The sequence below is a fragment of the Pseudopodoces humilis genome, chromosome 19, assembly GCF_049639895.1.
Source record: "Pseudopodoces humilis isolate 2021_Gansu_Grassland_sample_001 chromosome 19, ASM4963989v1, whole genome shotgun sequence".
Lineage (NCBI taxonomy): Eukaryota > Metazoa > Chordata > Aves > Passeriformes > Paridae > Pseudopodoces > Pseudopodoces humilis.
In genome coordinates this window covers 6,022,458-6,043,667 of record NC_142218.1, presented here as the reverse complement: position 1 = coordinate 6,043,667, position 21,210 = coordinate 6,022,458, and the positions used below count along the sequence as shown (strand labels likewise).

Below are 21,210 nucleotides of genomic sequence, written 5' to 3'. Positions count from 1 at the left end.
AGAGAAGTCTGTTGGTTACATTTAGAAATTTTTCTTGGGAATCTTCTAAATACCTGCTCTGAACACAGGGCTGGCCTCACCTCTGCACACCCAGCTCTGCTTGTCTCAGCTGTGCTGTGCTAAAGGAACACCAAGAGTGAAAAATAGAGGAGGTGTACTGGACACAAGAGCACTTGAAGGGATGGATGGCAGTAGCCAGGCAGCCTAAAAGCTTCAAGGAGGCTTGGTCCTGCTCCCAGGGTGGGGTGACACAGAAGTGTCCACAGTGGAAAATGTCACTTGGCTGCTCTTGATTGACCAATGAAGGCATTAGACCAAAATCTAACCAGCTGTTGCTTGGCAACATGGTTTTACATGGTGGTCCCTCCATGTCTGTAATTATTGCTACTTTATCATTTTCTTCAGCCTTTGTAGACATACCTAAATGTATGCACATACCATACATCTTAAATCATTTTATAGTGTGCACTAACTGCCAGTCTGACTCATGCTGATGACTTTGTCAGCTCTGAGAAGAAAAATCCCTGTGTCTGCTTGCTGCTCCTGTTCAGAGACCACCTCCTGTCTCTGTCCTTTCACATAACATGGCTCATCCTTGCTGTCTCGTTTGGGGAAATCGTGAGCTGAGGAGGCTGGCCTGCAGCAGTGATGAGTTGAGAGGGTGTCTCAGTTGTTTTTTAATTCTGTCTTTTTGGGGAAGGGCACTCCAGCTGGCCCAGCCGCAGTAAGAGTCCAGGTGCACTCTGTGTGTTTGACTCATCTAACTGTTGCTGCTGCAGCTTCTCATTCTTGGCACTGAGGCTCATCTGACCTTTGGGTGAGGCATCATAGTGTGGGAAACCACCAGAAGGCTTTTGCGGAGATGAGGGTTGTCCTGATTGCCCCGCAGCTGACCCTTCCGAGGGTGCAGGGTGGGGTGGAGCCGGGTGCTTTGGAATGGCACTGCCTGCGGCTCGAGGTTCCTGCGTGTTTTCATCCAGCGTTTCAGCAGCACCATCACGTCCAGAACAGCTGGGGTGCGATCTCAGCGGGTGAAAGTGAGCTTAGAGCACTCCTGGGCCATACAGACAAGAGATGATGATGGCGGAGGCCATATTTCATGGGTCTCTGTTGGGTCCGGAGGGAGACTGCTGTGGAGCTCGGAAATGCATGAGCGCCCGGTGATGAGGGATTTGTAACCGAGCTGTGTGTGCTCCTGCCTGTACCCCTTATCTTCAGGGAATTACATACCAGAAGGTGCATGTGATTTCCTAAAAGAGTGAGGGAACACACGCTGTCGGTGTTCCAGGGCTGCACACAGCGCAGTTCCCCTGCCCTTCGTTTGGGAAGGCAGGAGGTGCGATTGGCGAAGATGAGGAGCTGCATCTGCTGAGCCCCCAGCTCCGGGGGCCGCCGCTGCCCGGCCGTGTCCGCATGGGGCGGGGCAGGGCCGCACCTGGCCGGGGTGGGGCGGTGGGCGGGGGTCCCGTCCCGCCCCCGGGGCCGCCGCGGAAGAGGCGAGCGGTGTCCGCAGCCGGGCCGGAGCGGTGCTGCCGCGGCGAGCGCTCGGTGTGAGTGCGGGGCCGCTCCCAGCTCCGGCTGTCGGGGCTGTTTCTCCGGGGCGGGGGTGGCCAGGCGGGCTCGGGCAGGGTGAGCAGCGCTGCTCCCTCCGCAGCCCTGTTCCGTGCCCGGCGGTGTGTGCTGCCCCTGGCTCCCCGGCGGGGCTGTGCCGCCTCTGCCCGGCCGCTCTCCCCTCGCCGCTCCGGCCGCCTCCTCCCCGTTTGGGCTCCCTTCCCTCCCTGCCCCTGGCTGTGAAGGGGCGCTGGGGCTGCTCTGTTACCCCGTGTTTGTTGGGGGGGCCCTGGGCAGTGCGAGGAGCGGGGCTGTGTCACGGAGCCGTGCGCGGCTCTGCCATGGGCTGCCCGCCGTGGGTTGCTGCATGCGCCTCTCCTATATACGCTGTTGTATACATGCTGTGTTAATTTTGGGTATCTATAGGTATCTAAGCAACTGTCTCAGGACTTTTGAGCTTTCAGGTAAGAGCCCCAAAGATGGATTTATAAGCTTTTGGGGCAGGACATGCATTTCTGTGTTCCTAGGCAGTACCCCCGGGGGTCTCAGACAGCAAGTGTTGTCTTCACACAGAACTTTACACTCAACTGAAACCAGGTAGACTGAGCATCAGTTTTGCCTGCTCTGGGAACAGTAGTCAACAAGCTGAGAAACTAGGAAGGGGTGGTGAAAACCCAGTGTCTGCCTTCTTAGAGATGGAGTTGTTTGCAGGGAGCAGCGTGAGCTGCAGTTCTGCTCCCTGGGCATCAGTACAATCCCCCATTCCTTGGGTCTGCTCTGCCTGGAGGGAGCCACTAAGGAGTTAAAATGGAAGTCTCTGGTGGAGAAGGGCTGTTTACCTTCTGAGAAATTAAACTCCATTTTATTTCTCTTAGGGTTTGAGTGTTTTAAGGAGTGTCTGTGTGTGTGGTGTGTCCCTCTGCATCCTTCCAGGGTGTGCAAGGGCTGTGAGGTGCAGATCACCCCAGCTCAATTTTTGCACCAACATTGTTATGTTCTGGAAAGTTTTGGGATTGCAGCCTCCTTGGGGCATGCCTGATCCTAGTGCTGCTGGTGGGAAGGGAAGGGCATTACTTTGAATTGTGCTGCTGCAGTGGGGCCAGCCCCGGTGTGGGTTTGTGGTTGCTGCAGACCATCTGATACCTGTGCCCTGCAGCCTCGGGTCTGTCTCCTTTTGCAGCTGAGCTCTGTGGGTGACCATGAATGCCAGTGGCCCTGGCTATCCCTTAGCCTCTCTCTATGTGGGAGACCTGCACCCAGATGTGACTGAAGCCATGCTCTACGAGAAGTTCTCCCCTGCTGGGCCCATCATGTCCATCCGAGTCTGTCGGGACGTGGCCACGCGCCGGTCACTGGGCTATGCCTACATAAACTTCCAGCAGCCTGTGGATGGTATGTTCCCTGTCACACAGCTCTGAGGAGCTGCCCCACAGCGGGGACTTGGGTGTGCAAGTGGTGTAAGGGTGGGCAATGGAAGGGGGGGAGCAGTTGTGTGAATGGCTGCATTGCTGCTGGGGCTTGGTTCTAACTAATCCCAATCTGCTCTCTCATGATGACCCATCCTGCTTCCATCTCTTCTTAGGTCTGGGCAAGGATGTAACTGCTGGGCTCTGGTGAGGGGAAGAAGCTGACTTGCAAAAGTTGCCTCCTTCCTTCTTCTCCATCAGAGAAGGGCACCAAAACCCCTTTTGCCCTTCCCCTGGGGTACCCAGCTGCCCACTGGCTCCCAGTGTAAAGTGAGGCCACTGTCCTGGCAGGCATTGCCATGACACAGTGCTGTAATTGGAAGGTGTTCCATGCTGAAATGAGGCTGCAGTGATGAGAAGGTGTTGATTCAGTTGCCCTAGAGACCAAAATCCTTACTGGGTAAATTAGCTGGGCATCTGCCAGACTGGAGCTTGTGGTAAAATGGTTGATCCTTGGGAGTCAGACATGCTTTGGAGAGGGAAAAAGTAATTAATCACAGAGCGGTGTGGCTGGAGGGGTGGGGAGGCAGAGCTGCCTATCCCATTTAGGTTAACAAGCCCCTGTCCCTGATTCCTGTGCCCATCTCAGCTGCTGCAGGATGTGAAGGAGATCTGTCTCTGTTACTCCCCTTTCTTCCCCCTTCTTTGTCAGCTGAGCGAGCCCTGGACACCATGAACTTCGAGGTGATCAAAGGCCGACCCATCCGCATCATGTGGTCCCAACGGGACCCTGGGCTCAGGAAATCAGGAGTTGGAAATGTTTTCATCAAGAACCTGGATGACTCCATTGATAACAAAGCCCTGTATGACACATTCTCTACCTTTGGAAACATCCTGTCATGCAAGGTAGGTGTGCCCAGGGCCCTGCAGGAGAGGGCTTGCTGCAGAGCTGCCCTTGCTCTTGGAAGCATGCTTTAGCCAGCTGGAATTCACGTTCTCATTTCAATTCCCACATCTCCTTTAAATTCCCAGCTGCTTTGAAGCCAAAAGGCTTTGCTGTGTTTCCCTTCAGAATGGGGGCTTTTCCCCCAGTTCCAGTACAGAGGTGTTATGTGTCAGTCATCCTGTCCCAGCTCAGTGCACCAGTGGCACGTGGGTCTTGGTGAGCTATAAGTTCTGGTCCTAGGAGTGCCCACCTCCCTCACCTGCTGCCAACACTCCAACAGAGCTCAGCTGCAGTGGGAGCAGGATGTCAGGGAGGGAAAATGCCCCTGGAAAATGGGGATGGGTTTTCCTGTGATGTACTCATGTACAAACATGGAAAAAAAGTGTCTGTCTCTTTTCTTTGCCCTTCGTGCTGTGTTTGTAGGTGGTTTGTGATGAAAATGGATCCCGTGGCTATGGCTTTGTCCACTTTGAGACGCATGAGGCAGCAACTCGGGCCATTGAGACCATGAATGGGATGTTGCTCAATGACAGGAAAGTGTAAGTGCCAGGGAGAGGCATCTGGGCTCTGCTCCTCCCTTGCCCTGGCCCACTCTGGGTAGTAAAATCATGCCCTGCTCAGGCATCCCCTTCCTGCTGCTCTCTGTGTTCTTCCCTTTTCCATCCCCGCTGGGCATGGCAGCTCTGCTGGGGCAGTGAGTCACTTGTGGTGGGTGCTGGTGGAAGTGTGATAGTGCTCTGGAGCTGTTCCCAGATGCTGGGGAAGGAGTCCAGCCCCAGGCTGGGTTTTATTGCTGAGGTGGTGTAATGAGTGCCCACAAAGGTGGGCTGGTCCCTGATCTTGGCTGCTGCCATCAGATAATCTGGGCAGGAAGAGGTTTTGTTGTTGTTCCACTCTCTACATCCCACAGAGGCAAGGGCTGCCCAGAGTGTTTGAGAATGCTTGGAGGGAATGAATGGAGGAAGAGAGCTGGCGCTTGGTGGTATTTTTTGGGGTCTTTTGTGGTGGTGAGATTCTTTGAAGTCTTTTAATGTCTCCTGGGGTGACACATCCCTAATTTTGGCAGTGATAAGGGAGAGCTTGGGTATATGTACACCTGAGTGGGATATATGGAAGTTACTGTATGTGAAGCTCATGGTGAGTTTGTGGGTGAGCAAAGCATGGCCTGAGGTGATGGGATCTCTCTTGGCTTGTGCTGAGATAGGTGTGCCTGAGTCCATCTTCCCTCTGCAGGGGATATGCAGGGTTTGAGGCCAGTTCCTTTCTTCCCACAGGTTTGTTGGACACTTCAAGTCCCGCAAAGAGCGTGAGGCAGAGGTTGGGGCTAGGGCAATAGAATTCACCAACGTCTACATCAAAAACTTTGGGGATGACATGGATGATGACAGATTGCGGGAAATATTCTCCAAGTTTGGTGAGTGCAGTTATTGAAATATTCTTGTGTCTGATTAAACTGGAGTTGGGGCAACTGAAAAGGAAGCCGGGGGAGTGCTTGGCTGAAAGAGCAAGCCCCTTTTCTGGTGAGATGTGACTTGTTTAAACATCCCCCACATGAAAGGACTGCAGTCACTTCATTTGTCAGGCTGTTACATGTGCTTTCCTGCTGTGACAGAGGATAACTTGTACTTGGTTCTGTCATGAAAAATGTGTGGATTTTCTTTCTTGGATAGTTTTTTTGGTTGTTTTTTTTTTCTTGTTACCAGCATGCTGTCTGGTTTCAGGAGCCCTGGGAATAAGAATTGTTGTCTGAATTTAAAGAAAGCAAGCTTTTCAGTTTAGTTCATTACTGGAGTATGCCTCTTGGGATGGGTTTTAGTGTTGTGCCAACCCATGGGCTGTACTGTCCATGCGTGGTCAGTGTTATCCCAGGTAATTTGTGGTTATCCTTCATATGAACCCAATCTATGTGCTCATGTATAAAAGGGGTGAGATTTTCTAGCCAAAGGAACTCACTGCACTGTCTGGAGAGGCTGAAGAGCCCAGGGCAATGAGAGCAGCAGCCCCTCACCAAACCTCACAGCCTCCTGTCCCTGCCTCATGGGGACCCCATTGTCTGTCCTCCTGCTGGGCTCTCTCCTCGCTGGGCTGGTCTGTGCTGGTGTCTCCCCAGCACAGTGTCCCTCACTGGGCACCCCTCGGACCGTGCTGTCCTTCCCCACCGCAGGAAAGACGTTGAGTGTCAAGGTCATGATGGACAACAGCGGCCGCTCAAAGGGCTTCGGGTTTGTCAACTTTGAGAAGCACGAAGAAGCCCAGAAGGCAAGAGACTCCTCACTGCCCATCTCTCCCCTGAGACCATCACCTGGTGATGTCCCCACCTCTCCTCAGGGAGAGCCTCACCAGCTTTTTGTGCCTGTGTGGGAGCTGGTGCTGGGTACCTGGACGGGCAGGACCTGGCATGGGGGAGCAGGTCTCTGCTTGTGGTGGGACCGCCCCGGGGCGGTGGGTGAAGAGCAGAGCTGTGGCCGTGGGCTTCCTGCTGAGCTGAGAGCCCTTCCCTCCCCTGGCAGGCGGTGGCTGACATGAACGGGAAGGAGATCAACGGGCGGGTGCTGTACGTGGGCCGGGCCCAGAAGCGGCTGGAGCGCCAGAGCGAGCTCAAGAGGAAATTTGAGCAGATGAAGCAAGAGCGGGTGAACAGGTACCAGGTAAGGGGAGAGCAGGGTGCTGCATCCTGCAGGTCAGCAATGGGGACGCTCTCAGTTGGGGACAGCACAGAGCTCTCCAGAGAGATCAGCATGGTGGGTACCTCCTGCAGTTAGGGGTCCTGCCCGGGAATGTCCTGGGAAGCAATATCAGGAAAGAGGAGAGAGATCTAAACCCAGGATGATGGTGGGAGGTGAGCAAACAGGTCTGCTAATTTCCAGAAATATTAGTCTGGAAAGGAGACAGCTTCTTGAGGTTCAGCAGGTTCCCAGTGATGGTGTGGGTGCCCTCTTCACTTGGGGTGTTTGTACTCCGAGTGGAGTTTAGGCACAATCCTCACCCCTCTCCCTGTCCCTGCTCCTTCTGGGGGTGTCCCAGTACACCAGCTGAGCTGCTGGAGTAATTTGTATCCTGTGTGACAAACTGCTGTAAACTTTGAGATCCCAAACTAGGTTTTTTTTTTTACCTGTGTGCAGGGGGTCAACCTGTATGTGAAGAACTTGGATGATGGGATAGATGATGAGAGGCTGAGGAAGGAATTCTCTCCCTATGGCACCATCACCAGTGCCAAGGTGAGGGGCTGGGGCTGCCACTGGAGCTCCTGGGGTCAGTAAACCCGTGCACTCAGCCCTTGGAGATGGATGGGGATTATCGTCCTGTTGAATTACACTTCTCTGCTGATGGCTTGTATCTCAAGCCAGGTGTAAGGGACATGCCACTTTACCTCACACTGTCCTGAGGAGCAAATATTTTTTAGCTTTGTTGAGTTCCCCCAGCCCTGGTGAGGTGCCAGGTACGGGACCTTAAAGCTGCAACATTCTGAATATTGCCCAGCTGCTCTGTGACACTGATACAAATGAAAATGACCCACAAGCCACCCCTCTCTCGGGACAGTGGGGTGACAGGCTGGTGTTTGGCATTTTGAACACCATGGATGTGTCACTCTTTTCACTGGGACTGGTGTCAGGATTCTCTGGAAGGCAATATGTAAGGCATGGTCTGGCTTTGAGGTCAGCTGCCAGGGACAGACACTGCCTGGCCCTTGTCAGGGCACAGTGCCCCACTGATCCCTATCCCTTGCTGGTTCCTGCAGCGTTTAGCAGCAGAGCATTTTTGGCCTGTGGGCCCTGTGAGGCTGTGACACAGGTTCCCCCTGGGTGATCACAAGCTCCTGATCTCAGGCTGGTCCAGACTCTGCCATCTTCATTTCCCATTTCCTGCCTGAGCAAATCCTGCCCTTCCCCAGAGAAACCTGTCTGTGAGAGAGGTGCAGTCCCATCCCTCCCACCCTGGGTGTGGGGGCTGAGATGGGGTGCCAGTGGTGGGTCCCACACACACCCCCCACGCTGTGTTTTGTGGATGCTGCAGCGATCCGTGGACTTAGCTGTCTTGTTCTAATCCTATTTCAGGTGATGACAGAGGGTGGCCGCAGCAAAGGGTTTGGGTTTGTATGTTTTTCCTCCCCAGAAGAGGCTACCAAGGCTGTGACAGAAATGAATGGACGGATTGTCAGCACAAAGCCTCTCTACGTCGCGCTCGCTCAGAGGAAAGAGGAGAGGAAAGCAATTCTCACCAACCAGTACATGCAGAGATTGGCCAGCATGAGGGCCCTGCCTGGCCCTCTCCTGGGGTCCTTCCAGACCCCCCCGGGGTACTTCCTCCCCCCCATGCCCCAGGTGAGTCCTGCTCCCCAGCAGCAGCCTTGCACAGGGACCCACGTCCGCCCTGGAGCGGGATGGCAGTCGGGCTGAGAAGCAGAGTTTGGGTTGTGCAGATCTGGGCACACCCTGTGGAACCAGTGGGATCTGCCTGGGCTTCCACTGAGCAGCAGGGTGGGGTACAGGTGCTCCAGGAAGTGGGCTGGGGATTTCACAGGTACTGCTGCTCCTCAGAGGAAGGAAGCAAGGAGCAGTTTGGTGGGAGGGTGTGAGCATGGAGAGTAAGGCAGAAGGATTACAGAGGTGCAGAAGCTCCTGAGGAGGAGTTAAGTAGAGCTGCTGGAGGACATGCTGACAGCAGGGCTGGACTGGAGGTCAGTCTTTAAAGTGCTCTGGCACCCTGCAGAGTGTGGTTTTGGCTTGTCTGGCTGTGTGCAGCAGCCACCAAGAGGCTCTGGGTTAGTTCTGGCTCAGCTCAGCTCCCCAGTCATGTTGGATAATGTGTTCTTCTTCCCCAGCCACAAACCAGAGCTGCCTTCTACGGCCCCAGCCCTGTTGTCCCAGTCCGCCCTGCCACTCGCTGGAGTGCGCAGCCCTCCCGGCCTCCCTGTGAGTCTGCCTGTCCCTCCCCGGGGGCTCTTGGCCTGAGCTGGGCTCAGTCAGGGACTGAGGGTCTTTAAAAGCAGCACAAAGCGTAACCATGGGGGTTTACCTTGGGAAAGTGTGCAGGGGTTTGGTGCAGGGCCATGGTGATGGGCACTGGGAGGTGAGATCGTGGCAGTGACACCAGAGGTGAGGTGCTCCTCAACTGTCCCCAGCCACAGTCACTCCCTCACGTCTCTCTCCATGCCTCTGCTACCCATCAGCCTCATTTTGTGTGTTCTCTCTCTCCAGCAGTGTACCCTGAGGCCACCCCCATCCTGCGGGCTGCCGTGCCGCCCCGGCGCCTGCTGTCCAACATCAGCACCACGAGACAGGCCTCCACCCAGGTGCCCCGTGTGCCCCCCCAGGCCCAGAGAGTGGGTGAGTGGGGGAAGGACCCCCACAATATCCAGCTGGGACATCGCCGTGGTGGCAGGGGTGCTTACTGTGAGCTCAGGCCTCCTCTGAGGGTGGATGGGTTGGTGGGATTGCTCCTGGGGGAGTGTGATGGAGTTGGAGCAGTGCCTGTAGGATCTGAGGGATCTTTCAGGTAATGGGACAGGTCTCTGATATGCAGCTTGGTCTTGTTGGGGGCTATGCCTCGAATATGATCCTTAAAGCAGATGGTGATGCAGCCACAGTACCTGGGCTTGGACAAAGGCAGAGGGTGGGAAAGGATCTCTAGGGCACAGGAAGGGGATCTTAGGGGCTCTGGCTGAACTGCTGCCAATGCCAAGCCTCATGTTAGAGGGTTTGGAGCTGAGAACCAGACCTTGCTGGCATCCCCAGTGCCTGGCTGTGCTGGGGCTCACCCTGGGTCCTGGGGTATCCCCTCCACACAAGAGCAGCTGGGGCAGTGACTGCCTACAGCCTTCCTTTCTTCATGGGATTTTGCCCAAAGTTATCTTTGGCATTGAGTGAATTGCTGAAGTGAGCAGTGGGACCAGGAGGGCTGTGGCTGTGCCCTCTCCTTTTGTCATTGTCCTCTCATTTCTCTGCCTTCACCTCCCTTCAGGATGAGCTGGGAGACAGGGGTCTCACAGCCCACCCTCCTCAGTGCTGTTCCCATTCTCTGGCTGCTGATGCAGATGGGTTTCTGGAGGAGAGATGATGAGATGTGGGTGCCTTTACCAGCTCTCCTGCCCTCTGCACAGCATCAGACCACCCCACCCCAAGGGTGGCAGTGCCCTGCCTGTCCTGGGGAAGCTGCCTTTGACCTGGGGGCTGCTTTGAGCCCATGTAGGACTTTCCAGGCCCTCCAAACAAGCACACTGTCCTTGTGGCTTCAGCCTCCTTGGCACAGGCATGCGTTTAAGGGTGGCTCCTCACAAATGTTCTTGTCCCCATTGCAGCCAACATCGGGACGCAGACGGTCAGCGCCCGGGTGCCCTCCTCGTCTGCCCTGCCGCGGGGTGCCCAGCAGTACAAGTACTCCTCATCTGCCAGGAACATGCAGCCCATGGGGCACATGCAACCCATGATGGCCCCACAGGTAAGTGCCCTGCAGCCACCAAAATGTGGTGTTCCTGGTCCTGCTGCGAGGTGATGTGACTGCTGACCCCAGGGATCCCCATGGCTCTGAGAATGGGTTTTAGTGTTGGGCCATACTGTCTGTGGGGACCTTTCCCAGGGGCTCTGGGGGGACATGGATCCAGCAGCCCCAGAGCTCTAATGCTTGACTCCAGCTTTTCTGGAAGCAGTCAATGCTAATGTCTCTGAAATTCCCCATTGTGGTTGGTATCGAGCACCACTCCTGCAAGCCAGGTAACTCACATCCCTTCCAGCTTCTGATTGCTGTTCTTCCCTGTTTTTCCTCCAGGTGGGAGAACCTGCTGTGCATGTCCAGGGCCAGGAGCCACTGACAGCATCCTTGCTGGCAGCAGCCCCTCCTCAGGAGCAGAAGCAAATGATCGGTGGGTGCCACGGCTGCTCTGCTGGAGCAGGTCCAGCTGCAGGGCCCTGGGGGCACACGGGCTTGCACGCACCAGGGCAAACTTAACTGCTGGGAGAAGCTGTAAGGCTTTGTGGGATTGCTCTGCTATTATGCTGCTCTAAAAAGATAATAATAAATTCAGTCTGTGCTGGAACTGGATGGGAGCAATAAAACCACTCCCTGTCTGTGTGAGCTGCCTGGTGAAGAGTACTCTGTGAGAGTGTCTGGTGAAGCTTTGTAGAGAGGCAGAGCTCCATCCACCCTGCCTGTGCTGCCAGGGTATTTGCAATTCCCCTGAGCTCTGAACCGTCCTGTACTGCTGCTCCTGGGCACTGATGAGCAGCTTGGTGGCCACAGGGGTTGAGGTCAGCTGTGCCACACAACCATTGGGTTTCAGGTGGTCCTGGTGGAGCAGGCAGTGCCCTGGTGTGGGACAGCATCACTTGGCGGTCACAGACCAGCTCTTTCCACCCCAGGAGGAAACAGCTCCTGCAGAAACTGGCACTTTCACCTGTGCACAGCTCCACTGCCCTGTGCCCACTGTAGGTGCCTGCTGCTGACTTCACCCAGCAGCTTCCTGTTGCTGTGACGTGCTGGGGTAGCTTTATTTGTGAGCAGTGTTCTTTCCACCACCATCACCACCCTTGTATCCCATTTCTGTTGAGAGCACAGGAGGGCTGGCATAGTGCTCATGTCCTTGCTGGTGTTTGGAGCAGGTGAACGCCTCTACCCTCTGATCCATGTGATGCATCCCTCGCTGGCTGGCAAGATCACTGGGATGCTGCTGGAGATCGACAACTCCGAGCTGCTGCTGCTCCTGGAGTCCCCAGACTCCCTGCGCTCCAAGGTAGGAGGGACTCGCACAAATCCCTTTCCGAAGGGCTGGTTCCCTGCTGCTGCAAGGAAAGGGGAGCACAGCCCAGGACACTGATCACCGTAGGGACAGCAAGTAGCTGCTGTTTCCATTCTCAAGTGAAAAAGGAGGCCCAGGTTGATGTCACCACAGCCTGAATGTCTGCCTGCCTTCAGCAAAAGGAGAAGCTGAAAGCACAGACCAAGCTTGAGGGTGGTTTGGAGGTGGCTGGGAAGCAAGAGGATGAAAGCAGGGTGGTACCTCTACATGGAAACAGCCAGGAAGATGCTGTTTCCTCAGAATAGAAACCAGATAAATGGCTGCCTCTCTGCAGTATTTCTTCAGTTTTCTTCTTCATTCTGGTGAATATTTAGCTTTGTTTCCCATCAGAGTAGCTGAAGTTAATCGACTGCATTTTTTTGTGGCTCCTTGGAGACAGGAGCCGCTTTCACCCTCCCACTGCTGTTTTTCTGAGGAGCCTGAGCTCTGCTGGGTGGTGTCAGGTAGCTTCACCTGTGAAATCTGACTTCTGTTTAGCAAGTTCTGACTTCATAATTAAAGAGAGATGCCTCAGAATTTCCCTTGGTAAGAGACAGAAAAGGTCTTTAGGCTGATCAGTCTCCTGCAGAAGCAGCAGGCTTGGATTTTGTGATTATTCAAGTCCTTTCCCTTTTGAAAGCGGGTCTGTGTGGAGGCCAGATTGGGACCTGAAATACTGAGCTCCTGCTGCAGTGCAGATTTACACTGGAGCAACTCAACTTCTCCCCCTTGTGCTCTGTTGTAAGATCGAGGAAGCGGTCACTGTTCTCCAGGCACACCAGACCACCGAGACACCCCACAAGGGCAGTGCTGGGGCGTTCCTGCAGTGACTCCAGGTGGGTGCTGGGAGCCGTGGTGTGCTCAAAGTCTCTGGTTTCTGGCTCTGAAACTGGGGATCGGGTTTCTCATCCAGGCCAAGCAAGGTTTAATGAGCGATATCAGTGTCTTTGATTGTAATATTCCATTTCTTAAATTGCATTCTCCATTTTCTGGACTTACTTTTACCACAGAGACCTGTGTGGGTTCTTTCTTTGTTGATGAGGCCAGTGACTCTGCTACCAGAAAGGAATATAGGGAAGTTCCTAGCTTTTCTGTAGGTCTAGTGGAGACCAGCACAATCTTTCCTGGGAATTCCCAGTGGATTTTTTGCACAACCTTGACAGTATACACCCTATAGAATATCTTTTGTGTGCTTGATCAGGAGAGTTGGCCCTGCTGCTGAGGCTAGGATAGACACGCTAACAAAGCAATTCAGACTGTATGTACCCCTTTGAAGAGATTTCAGATATTTTCTTGACTTATGGTGTGAAAGTAACTGTAAATCCAAGTTTAGGTGAATTTCAACTTTTCTGGATGAAACTCTTCCTTTAGCAGTTGAAAATGACATATGTGGGTGCTCTGTTTCTTTCAGACTGTAGGACTGAGAGCAAGCCCTGAGAATGTTGCTGTTGAAGAACAGGAGCAGGACCCCCACCATGCTGTTGGAATCATGCCTGTACTGTGACCCTGGCTTGTCTTGAAATGCCCCATCCTACTGTTTGTGTGTATGGTAACCCCTGTAGAATTGCTTCCTCCTGCACCTGTAAAAACCCTCACATTAAAATCTCTTCTCACCACTGAAACCTTGTGAAATGTAGTGTGGAACCCAGCCTGGGTCAGTTGCCCAGGAAATGATGAGTGCTGATGAATCATCATTTTAGTGAATTTATTGGGTTCTGTAGTTTTATTTGTTCATGCAGCTGACACTAATAAAGAATTGATAATTCCAGCCCCACAAATGGGTTAGCTACCTTGGCAGAAAGACACCCAATACTTTGCTTCTTGCAGGTGCAAGGATGGACTCAGGCTGCAGTAATTAGTGACTGAAGTTTGTGGTGCTGGTGGGGTGTCAGACTGGAGAGCTGACAGAAGGGACATACAGGATTACATTACAAATTGCCAACCAACAGGCTCCTCTAATCCTTTCTGATTCCCTAGGATGGATTTAAGCAAAACAGGATCGATTGCTGCTGTTTTCATTTTGTAATGAACCTTGTATACCTGCAGTAATGGCCTCGAGTGTCTCCTGCTGCTCACCACAGATTCTGTCAATGTGTCTGTGGTGTACAAGAACAACTTTTTGAGGCATTGTGGAGTAGTTGTAAATCAAAAGCTGCATTTCTAATGTGTGTCTGTGACCAGAGGTTCCAAGGAGTCAGTGAAGAGCCTGCAAGTGTTCACGACTGCATCGTGTCCCTCAGGGACACTTCCTGCTTGCAGGGGCAGCTGGACCTGTTACTGCTGTGCTCCCTGTGCTGCTGTCATCACCCTGGCCTTAATCCTCTGCTCTTCCTAGCTAGAAAAGGAATTTCAGTCCCTAGAGACTCCTCAGTACTTGAGGCTGGTGCTGCACTGACCTCACTTGACTGCTTCCTCGAGCTGGCAGGAGCATACCTCCACAGCACCACCCACCTGCTTTCTGTGCAGCTTGTGCTGGTTTTGCTGTCTCAATCTTCCTTCTGTGCTGTATCATACTCTCGCTTCAGCTCCCTGCTGAGTCACCCCTCCTACCTCTTGTTTTCCTTCCAGCATTTTAATAGAACCACTTACACATTTGCTCCTTCATGGTGTCTGCTCTGCTCCACTAGGATTTTTCACTGGGGCTTTTTCATTCCTTTTCCTCGCCTTCATTTCACCAGTTCTTCCTCTGACCTCCTTAAATATTTATTTTCCTCTTAATGGATGCCTCAGCCGTTCACTGTTTAGATATCATCTCCTCAGTGAGATGCTTATAAAGGACTTTAATTCACTTAATATACAGGACTCTAATTTATTTCTCTCAAAGTGTCATGGGCTGGAAGCTTTTCTGCTTGGTCTCTAGAGGAAAAACATGTATTTGCATGAGTGTAATGCACATAAGGAGACCTGGAATGGAGCTGTACAGCTGAACTTCATTCTGCTGTTGCTCAGCTTGGCTGCAGCCTATTTTCAGGGGTAACAGGGCAGTTCAGGTATTCCTGTGACACCACCTACACACTGGCTGAATGCTCTTTAAAACCAGAGGGACTGCACAGTGGGGCCCTGGAATATGGGGATATCAGAATAGCCTCTGAAAGGATGAGAACAAGGACGAGATTTTTAAATGATAGTTAGAAAAGGTGAAGCTGGCACTTGGATACCTGATGATACTAGAAGTTGTTCAGAGAAGCTCCCTGGCTGCAGTCCTTGGTGCAGTCTGAGGCTTTAGGGAGCTGAGGCAGCAATGCAAATAAGCCTGGAGTCCCCAGTCTGGAACAGCTGCTGTTTCTGAATGAAGATGAAGGTGTGGCCCTGTGACAAACCCTCTCCCCTGCCCTGTGGCCAGCACTACCTTTGCCCACCTGGGAAGTGTCCTGCACATCAGCAGCACCTCAGCAGGAACAGAAGGGGAGAAAGGGGCAGGAGTGACCCTGAGCTTGCAGTAGTGTCTTGTTGCTGTGCATGACTTTTGTCCACCTGGTGCTATTGCTGAGGAAGTCTTTGCTATCAGGGACAAACAAAACTGCTGTATTGAGGGGAAGGAGAGGGTGACTGCTGCTGCTTAGGGGTGCTGTAATGAGCTGCTGTTGAACAGTGCAGGGATCTTCCACTCGGGAAACAGCAGGGCTGCCAACAGGACAGCTCTTAATCAAGTGCAGCCAGTCCTACTCCTGGATTCTGTGACCTTTCTTTGCTCATCTGTGTACTGCTGTGTGCTTCCCCACCCTGAAATCCCTCACACCTGCTAGGAGCTTGGGCAGGGGCTGGCTGTGGGATCAATGGACCTGCCATGCTTAGAAGCAGGAATGGAGTGAATGGAGCAATGTGTGCCCCTCGGGGAGGATTTGTTCCAAGCCCTGGCCCATTACAGCTGATAGAGTACAGCCCTGGGACCTGCAAAAAGCTGTTTAATGTCAGGCTAAGGTAAGAAGTCTTTCTCTTCAATGGCATTAGAGAGATTGCTCTCTAAATTCAGTTCAGCAGGTTATCTGCCTGAAACACTGCTGGGAGAGGCAAGGTGGGAAACAAAGATTTTTGAGCCCTGACCAAGGGCTAGCTTCTGTCTCCTGGTCTGTATTTATGAGTTGGATCAGGTCTAGCATAGCCCAGCATCTTACCAGCTGAGGCAGTGTGCAAAGCTGAGCAATGGTTGGAAACCCTGCTGCAGTGCTGTGCTCCCCTTGGCATGCCCCAGGGTCCCTGGAGCTGCAGGCTTTCCAGTTCTCTGAACTCTAATGGCCAGTATGAGCTGGGGTCACTGTCTGAAAGAGCAAGGCACTGTGCAATGCTTGAAGTCCTCTGACAAACAGAGGGAACAGTATGAGGTGGTTAAACAAGTGTTTCACTTCCCCTATTCCATCCATCACAAAAAACACAGTCCTAGAGTGAAAATAAACATGGCTTTAATGAGAATGGGTTTTAACAGTTCACAAAGTAACTCCAAGAATCTCTTTATCTACCATTTAAAATCAGTGCCATCAATACCAGATCAGGAGACATTTAAAACATGCATTGACGTAGTAAGCCAGAACTCAGCTGGGGTGTTACTGCATATTTTCCTCCCTGTAACACCCCACAGCAACTGCTCCAAAAGGCACAGAGGAGCTAAAGTGGTTTCCTTAAAAAAAAAAAAAGACAAAAAGACTTTGCAAAATTCCCAAGCACCCAGAATGTCAAAGAACAGTGCACAGTGTAACAAGGCAGGCTTAACTTGCTGCTGTTTTCTTAAATGTGCAGAATAATTAAAGAAAGCTGCTACTGTAAACATTTGCCCAACCACACCAAGCAGCAGAACCCAGCTGAGGGCCAGCAGGCATCAAGGAGGAGAGGGAACAAGCTTGGCCCTGTGCAAGTAACTGTGCCCATCACAAGAAGGGTATGTGGTGCTCTGGCAACTACAGCAGTTCTTGCAGCGACTTTCTTTTAGTAATAGCAGCACAAATGCAGCAAAACTGCCACCTGAATAAGGACTAAAACCCCTCTGTAGCTCTTCAGACAGGAACAGCCACTTCCTGTGCATCTTAGCTAACATATAAAGAGTCCCTGAGGCCAACAGTTAAAGGCAAGTTGACTTCAACCAGGAAAATTAACCTAAATGCCTCTTGGGGAGGGGCATTAAAACTATGCATGATCATAGAGCCAGCTTAATAGAGTTTGATACAGATTACGTCTTAGCAATCATTGTGCTGGTACAGAACCTCTTAGATCTCAACAGCACTGGAAGATAGATTTCAACACCAATCCTGCCTCGACTGGTCCCTGTATCAACAGCAGAAGGGAGAAAGCTTTCCTCTGCAGTGGAAAAGAAAGCTTTCCTTGTTGCTTGGTTACCCTAGGCTCTGTTCAGTTCTTGCAGTAATCTCAGTGCAGCTGTGTTCTTTGGTTCGGTTTTCAACAAGCTCTTGATGTCGGCAATACTTGATTTGTAATCCTAGAAAGAGAGTATTTTTTAAGGGTTAGTACATTAAAAAGGCAGACTACTACCCAGAAAGAGAGGCAAAGACAGCACAATTAAGCCTGTGACTACCTCTCTAACTGTTCAAGCACTGGCATTGATGTAGCTGTTCTAAAACATGGTCAAACTAGGGCTGAGAAGATAATTTCACCACTCAAGTGGGTTCTGAGTCCAACACCAATGCAATATGTACTCCAGTACTGACTCCAGAACTTCCCATGAGACAGAAAGATAAAGCTCAACACAACACTGGTCTTTGTGGTGACCAGGGACAGGATCTGCAGGAATAGCCTAAAGTTGGGTGAGGTTAGGGTTGAGTATTAGGAAAAAATGGTTCTTCAGCCAGAGGGTGGGTGGGCAGTGGAACAGGCTCCACAGGGCCGTGGTCACAGCACCAAGTGTGACAGAGTCCAAGAAGACTTTGGACAACACTCTCAGGCCAGGGTGTCATTGCTGGGGGTGGTGCTGTGCAGGGTGAGGAGTTGGACTTGAGGATCCCTGTGGGCCCTTTCCAACTCAGCATATTCTGTGGAAAGCAGTTGCCTTCAGCATCTCTAGAAACAGGACCTGATGTTGACAAACTCCTGGGATTCAAAGTGTGATGTCTGACTCTTAGTCCTTAAAGGTCTAATGGGAGATGTTGTCTAGCACAGAAACAAGCCCTAATGGATATCTCTGGCTCTGATCATGCATCAACAGCCATCTAGTCCTAGCCTAAAGCCCTTGATGAACTCCTGACTTACCTTCAGTTCTTTAAGTGCTTGAGCACGCCTGTAGAGTGCCTTAACATTCTTAGGATCTAACTTCAGAGCTTCAGTGCAGTCCTGTGCTGCTTCCTTGTATTGCTTCAGGGTCAGGTAACAGAGAGCTCTGCAACACACACACCTGCTTAGAGCCCTTTGCCTGAAAGCAGCATCTACTGCTGCAACACACAGAGCAGTGCCAGTGCAGCACAAAGCTGGACTCCAAAACCATCCTTGTGTGTTACGTCATCTTACTTCTTGAGCTCAAGCTTGTTTCATTCACAGGGAGGAAAGAAAGGAAATGGTTTTTCAAAGAAACAAAAAGGAAGATATTTAGAGCAACCTGCTCTAGAGCTAAAGAACCTGCACTTGCACTTCAAGGATGCAGGTTCCTGCCTCTGCCAGTGCAACAAGCGCTGCTTGCTGCAACTGCCCTAGGACTACTTTGAGTGTTTAAGAACAGCAGTCTGCAGTTTGTGGTAGGAGAGCAGGGACCACTCAACATACCCTTGTCCTGTCAGACAAAGCAGTCAAGGGAGAAATCCCTTAGCAGCCCAAGGGGAGTGTCTCCAAGGGGTTCTCTAGGACCTGATCAAAGAATGTTACATAACAGGGGAGGCTGCACTTAGGGTGAACCTGATGGGGTGGTTTTGTTTCATTCATTGGTTTGGGAGCAAACATTAAACAGTTCTGCCAGGAAGTACCATGGTGACTTTTATACAGGGCCAAGAAATAGTTGGGTAAAGAGCTGAACAGTACCTGTTGGTGTAAGTTGCACATTCCTTGTTGAGCTTTAAACTCTCACTGTACTTTTCAACTGCTTTTTTATGGTTTCCTTTCTTTACAAATTCATTTCCTTCTTCCTTAAGCATTCTAGCTCTCTCCATGCCAGTAGCAGTCTCATCTAGAAATGGTGTGAAAGGATACAGAACTATAAAACCAACAAGAATACCACAGCCTAACAGAAAACAAATATCCCAGTACCAGAGGCAAAGACACAGAGACATCAAAGGAAGCAGAATCAACCAAAAACGCTGTGTCAGAACCAGGCCTGGTTCTCCAGGCCTCAGTCCTGGCTGCAGACACACCAAACAGGTGTGGCAGCTGTTCAGCACCCTTGGGAGCTACAGGGTTCTCTGCCCAGCCCAAGGGCTTGTTCCCACCTCGCTCTCCCTGTGGTGCAGTTGCAGGAGGAGTGCTTGCCCCAGGGGCCTGGGCAGAAGGAACGCTCCACCTCGTCTGGGCAGAAACGGGCACTGTGGGGATTGGCGGGAGCTTCTGACGCCAGTTCACACCATCCTTCTCCAGCAGGGCTTTAGTCATCCTGGAAGAGACAGCTCCCAGTCACCCTGGCTCTTGGCTGGATGGGCCACGCAGTAGCCACTTTTAACCTGGCTTGTGCATTAAGAACAACATCTCTCTGTCTGCTGCGTTTTTTACATGCATCTCAGCTAGGTTCATGCTACAGACAGGACATTTGCAAAAAGATGATCTTCACACCAGCAGGGCTAAAAATACAACAGGACACGGGCTGGGGCTGTGACTGCTCAGGTGAGCAAGAGACATGCATTTCACTCCTTGGTCTGGCATGCCATAAAGCGAAGCAGAGGGCACCAGAAAGAGAACAGGACTATAGCAACCTGTAAACACAGTAAACAAAGGGAGGCTTAAAGGATAGGCTACTGAACTTCAGTTGATTATTTCCTTTAAACCAGACACTGAGGAAAGCAAAAACAGTCCCACAGAAATTATTCCTAGACCTCGACCAGCACCTTGAAAGGGGCTATGGGCACTAGCAGGTACAGGGAGCGTGGCCAGGTCTTGCTTCACTCGTGTGCCTGGGGTCCAGCTTGGTGCTGCCAGGGCAGCAGGAGGGAGCAGGGTTCGAGCAGCAGCACCCACCAGCCGCATTCCCGAGCCTTTCCCTGCTCCCCGCCGCGCTCCTTACCTGTTGACTCCGTCGTGCGCGGCCTGGACGGAGCAGTCCACCTGCAGTGCCGTCTTGTAGTCCACATAGGCCAGCGAGTACCTCTCCAGAGCCTCGTACGCCGCTGCCCGCCGCAGGAGGGGCTTGATGCCGAAGGGGACGAGCTCGAGGGCGCTGCGGCGGAGGGGAGAGCGCCGGGGCGCCGTGAGCCCGCGCTCCCCGGGGCTGCGGCCGCCTCAGCCGAGCCGGGGCGAGCGGCCGAGCGCTCCCTCCGGCCGCGCCGGCTGTCCCCGGCCCCGCCGCCGCTCACCTGCTGCAGTCGGCCACGCACAGGCTGCAGGCACCGTCCTTGAGGGGGCAGGCGGCGCGGTTGGCCAGCAGCACGCTGCGCCCCTCGGCGGCGGCATCCCCTGCGGGACAGCCGCGATTCAGCCGCGATTCACAGGGGTGCCCCCGCCCGCTCGCCCGCCCCGGGTCGTGCCCTACCTGCGGCTTCCAGCTGTGCCAGCGCCCGGGAGTAGAGCTCGGCGGCCGGGCCGTACTGCCCGCGGCGGAACTCCTCGTTGCCGGCCCGGCGCAGCGCACCGGGGGACGCGGCCATCGCGCCGCTGCCGCCGCGCCCGGGAAGCCGCGCCCCTCCCGCCGGGCCGGGGCGGGCGCTCCCCGCTGGCATCCGGCGGCGGGCGGAAGCGGCGGCGGAGCGGTGCCATGGAGCAGTGAGGGACCGGCCCGGCTCGCCGACTGACCGCCATGGAGACGGTGCAGCTGCGGAACCCGCGCCGGTAAGCGCGGGGTGTGTCCCTGCCGGGACCGGGGATGCTCCGGCCCTGCCCGCCCGCCTCGTTGTGGGCGCGGGGTCGGGAGCGGGGCCGCGGGCGCGCCGAGCTCCCGCCCCCTCCGTTCTCCGGGGCGCTGCCGCTGCCCGGAGCCGTGGGCAGCAGTGGCACCGGGCAGTGCCCGCAGGTCCCTGCTGGGACAGCACCGCGCTCAGGTGGGGAAAGGCGGCTTGAGCTGGAGCGCTGGGGACAAGGCGCTGCCTGCGCTGCTGCGGGAGCTCCCACCGCTACCGCGGCTGTACGAGGTGTGCTGGCCCGTGACAGTGCGGCGACAAAGCCCCGAGCACTTGTTATCCTGTCGCATCCCTCCTTGGGTGAGTTTTGTGCGGGCCCGCGGTGCCGTGTCCGAGCGCGGTGCCCAGCCCTGGCACTGCCGCCGTCCCGGGGACACCGAACACACCGAGGACACGGGGACAGCGAACACACCGGGGACAGCGAACACACCGGGAACACCGAACACGCAGAGCCCGGACTCTCGGGGCTTTCGGGGCCACCCCCGCACGGAGCCGGGACTCCGCTATCTCGGGCTGCCGGGCCGGGGCTGCGGGCAGCGCTGGAGTCGGCGGCAGCTGGAATGA

General features: G+C 53.7%; 3 protein-coding genes across 8 annotated transcripts in view; 2 read left to right on the top strand and 1 right to left on the bottom strand.

Moving 5' to 3' along the window:
• Window positions 1-1,523: 1,523 nt before the first annotated feature.
• PABPC1L (poly(A) binding protein cytoplasmic 1 like) lies at window positions 1,524-13,296 on the top strand. 5 transcript variants are annotated; one of them, XM_005524903.2, is made up of 17 exons: window positions 1,524-1,550; window positions 1,978-2,015; window positions 2,732-2,943; window positions 3,670-3,863; window positions 4,327-4,442; window positions 5,178-5,317; window positions 6,068-6,162; window positions 6,414-6,551; window positions 7,026-7,121; window positions 7,959-8,225; window positions 8,726-8,816; window positions 9,105-9,230; window positions 10,202-10,341; window positions 10,669-10,762; window positions 11,499-11,629; window positions 12,421-12,510; window positions 13,086-13,296. In XM_005524903.2, exons 3-16 carry the CDS (start codon window positions 2,751-2,753, stop codon window positions 12,502-12,504), a joined length of 1,905 nt encoding a protein of 634 aa, XP_005524960.1. In that variant the 5' UTR covers window positions 1,524-1,550; window positions 1,978-2,015; window positions 2,732-2,750; the 3' UTR covers window positions 12,505-12,510; window positions 13,086-13,296. The 5 variants fall into 5 exon arrangements, with proteins under 5 accessions (XP_005524960.1, XP_087920616.1, XP_087920617.1 ...); XM_088064490.1 differs by having other exon boundaries at window positions 9,105-9,287; XM_088064491.1 differs by having other exon boundaries at window positions 9,102-9,230.
• A 2,756-nt stretch (window positions 13,297-16,052) lies between these two features.
• TOMM34 (translocase of outer mitochondrial membrane 34) lies at window positions 16,053-20,434 on the bottom strand. Of its 2 annotated transcripts, XM_088064472.1 has the most exons (8): window positions 20,283-20,425; window positions 20,107-20,206; window positions 19,818-19,970; window positions 19,033-19,193; window positions 18,629-18,773; window positions 17,870-17,996; window positions 17,003-17,102; window positions 16,053-16,289 (listed from the first exon to the last, which is right to left on the bottom strand). In XM_088064472.1, exons 1-7 carry the CDS (start codon window positions 20,395-20,397, stop codon window positions 17,004-17,006), a joined length of 900 nt encoding a protein of 299 aa, XP_087920598.1. In that variant the 5' UTR covers window positions 20,398-20,425; the 3' UTR covers window positions 16,053-16,289; window position 17,003. The 2 variants fall into 2 exon arrangements, with proteins under 2 accessions (XP_087920598.1, XP_005524959.2); XM_005524902.3 differs by having other exon boundaries at window positions 16,053-17,102; window positions 20,283-20,434.
• Window positions 20,435-20,470: 36 nt separating this feature from the next.
• STK4 (serine/threonine kinase 4) overlaps window positions 20,471-21,210 on the top strand; it is a 45,621-nt gene continuing 44,881 nt past the window's right edge. Inside the window, exon 1 of the mRNA XM_005524671.3 lies at window positions 20,471-20,578. Within this exon, the coding sequence (XP_005524728.1) occupies window positions 20,547-20,578 (32 nt within the window). The 5' untranslated portion in view covers window positions 20,471-20,546. The remainder of the gene's footprint in view (window positions 20,579-21,210) is intronic.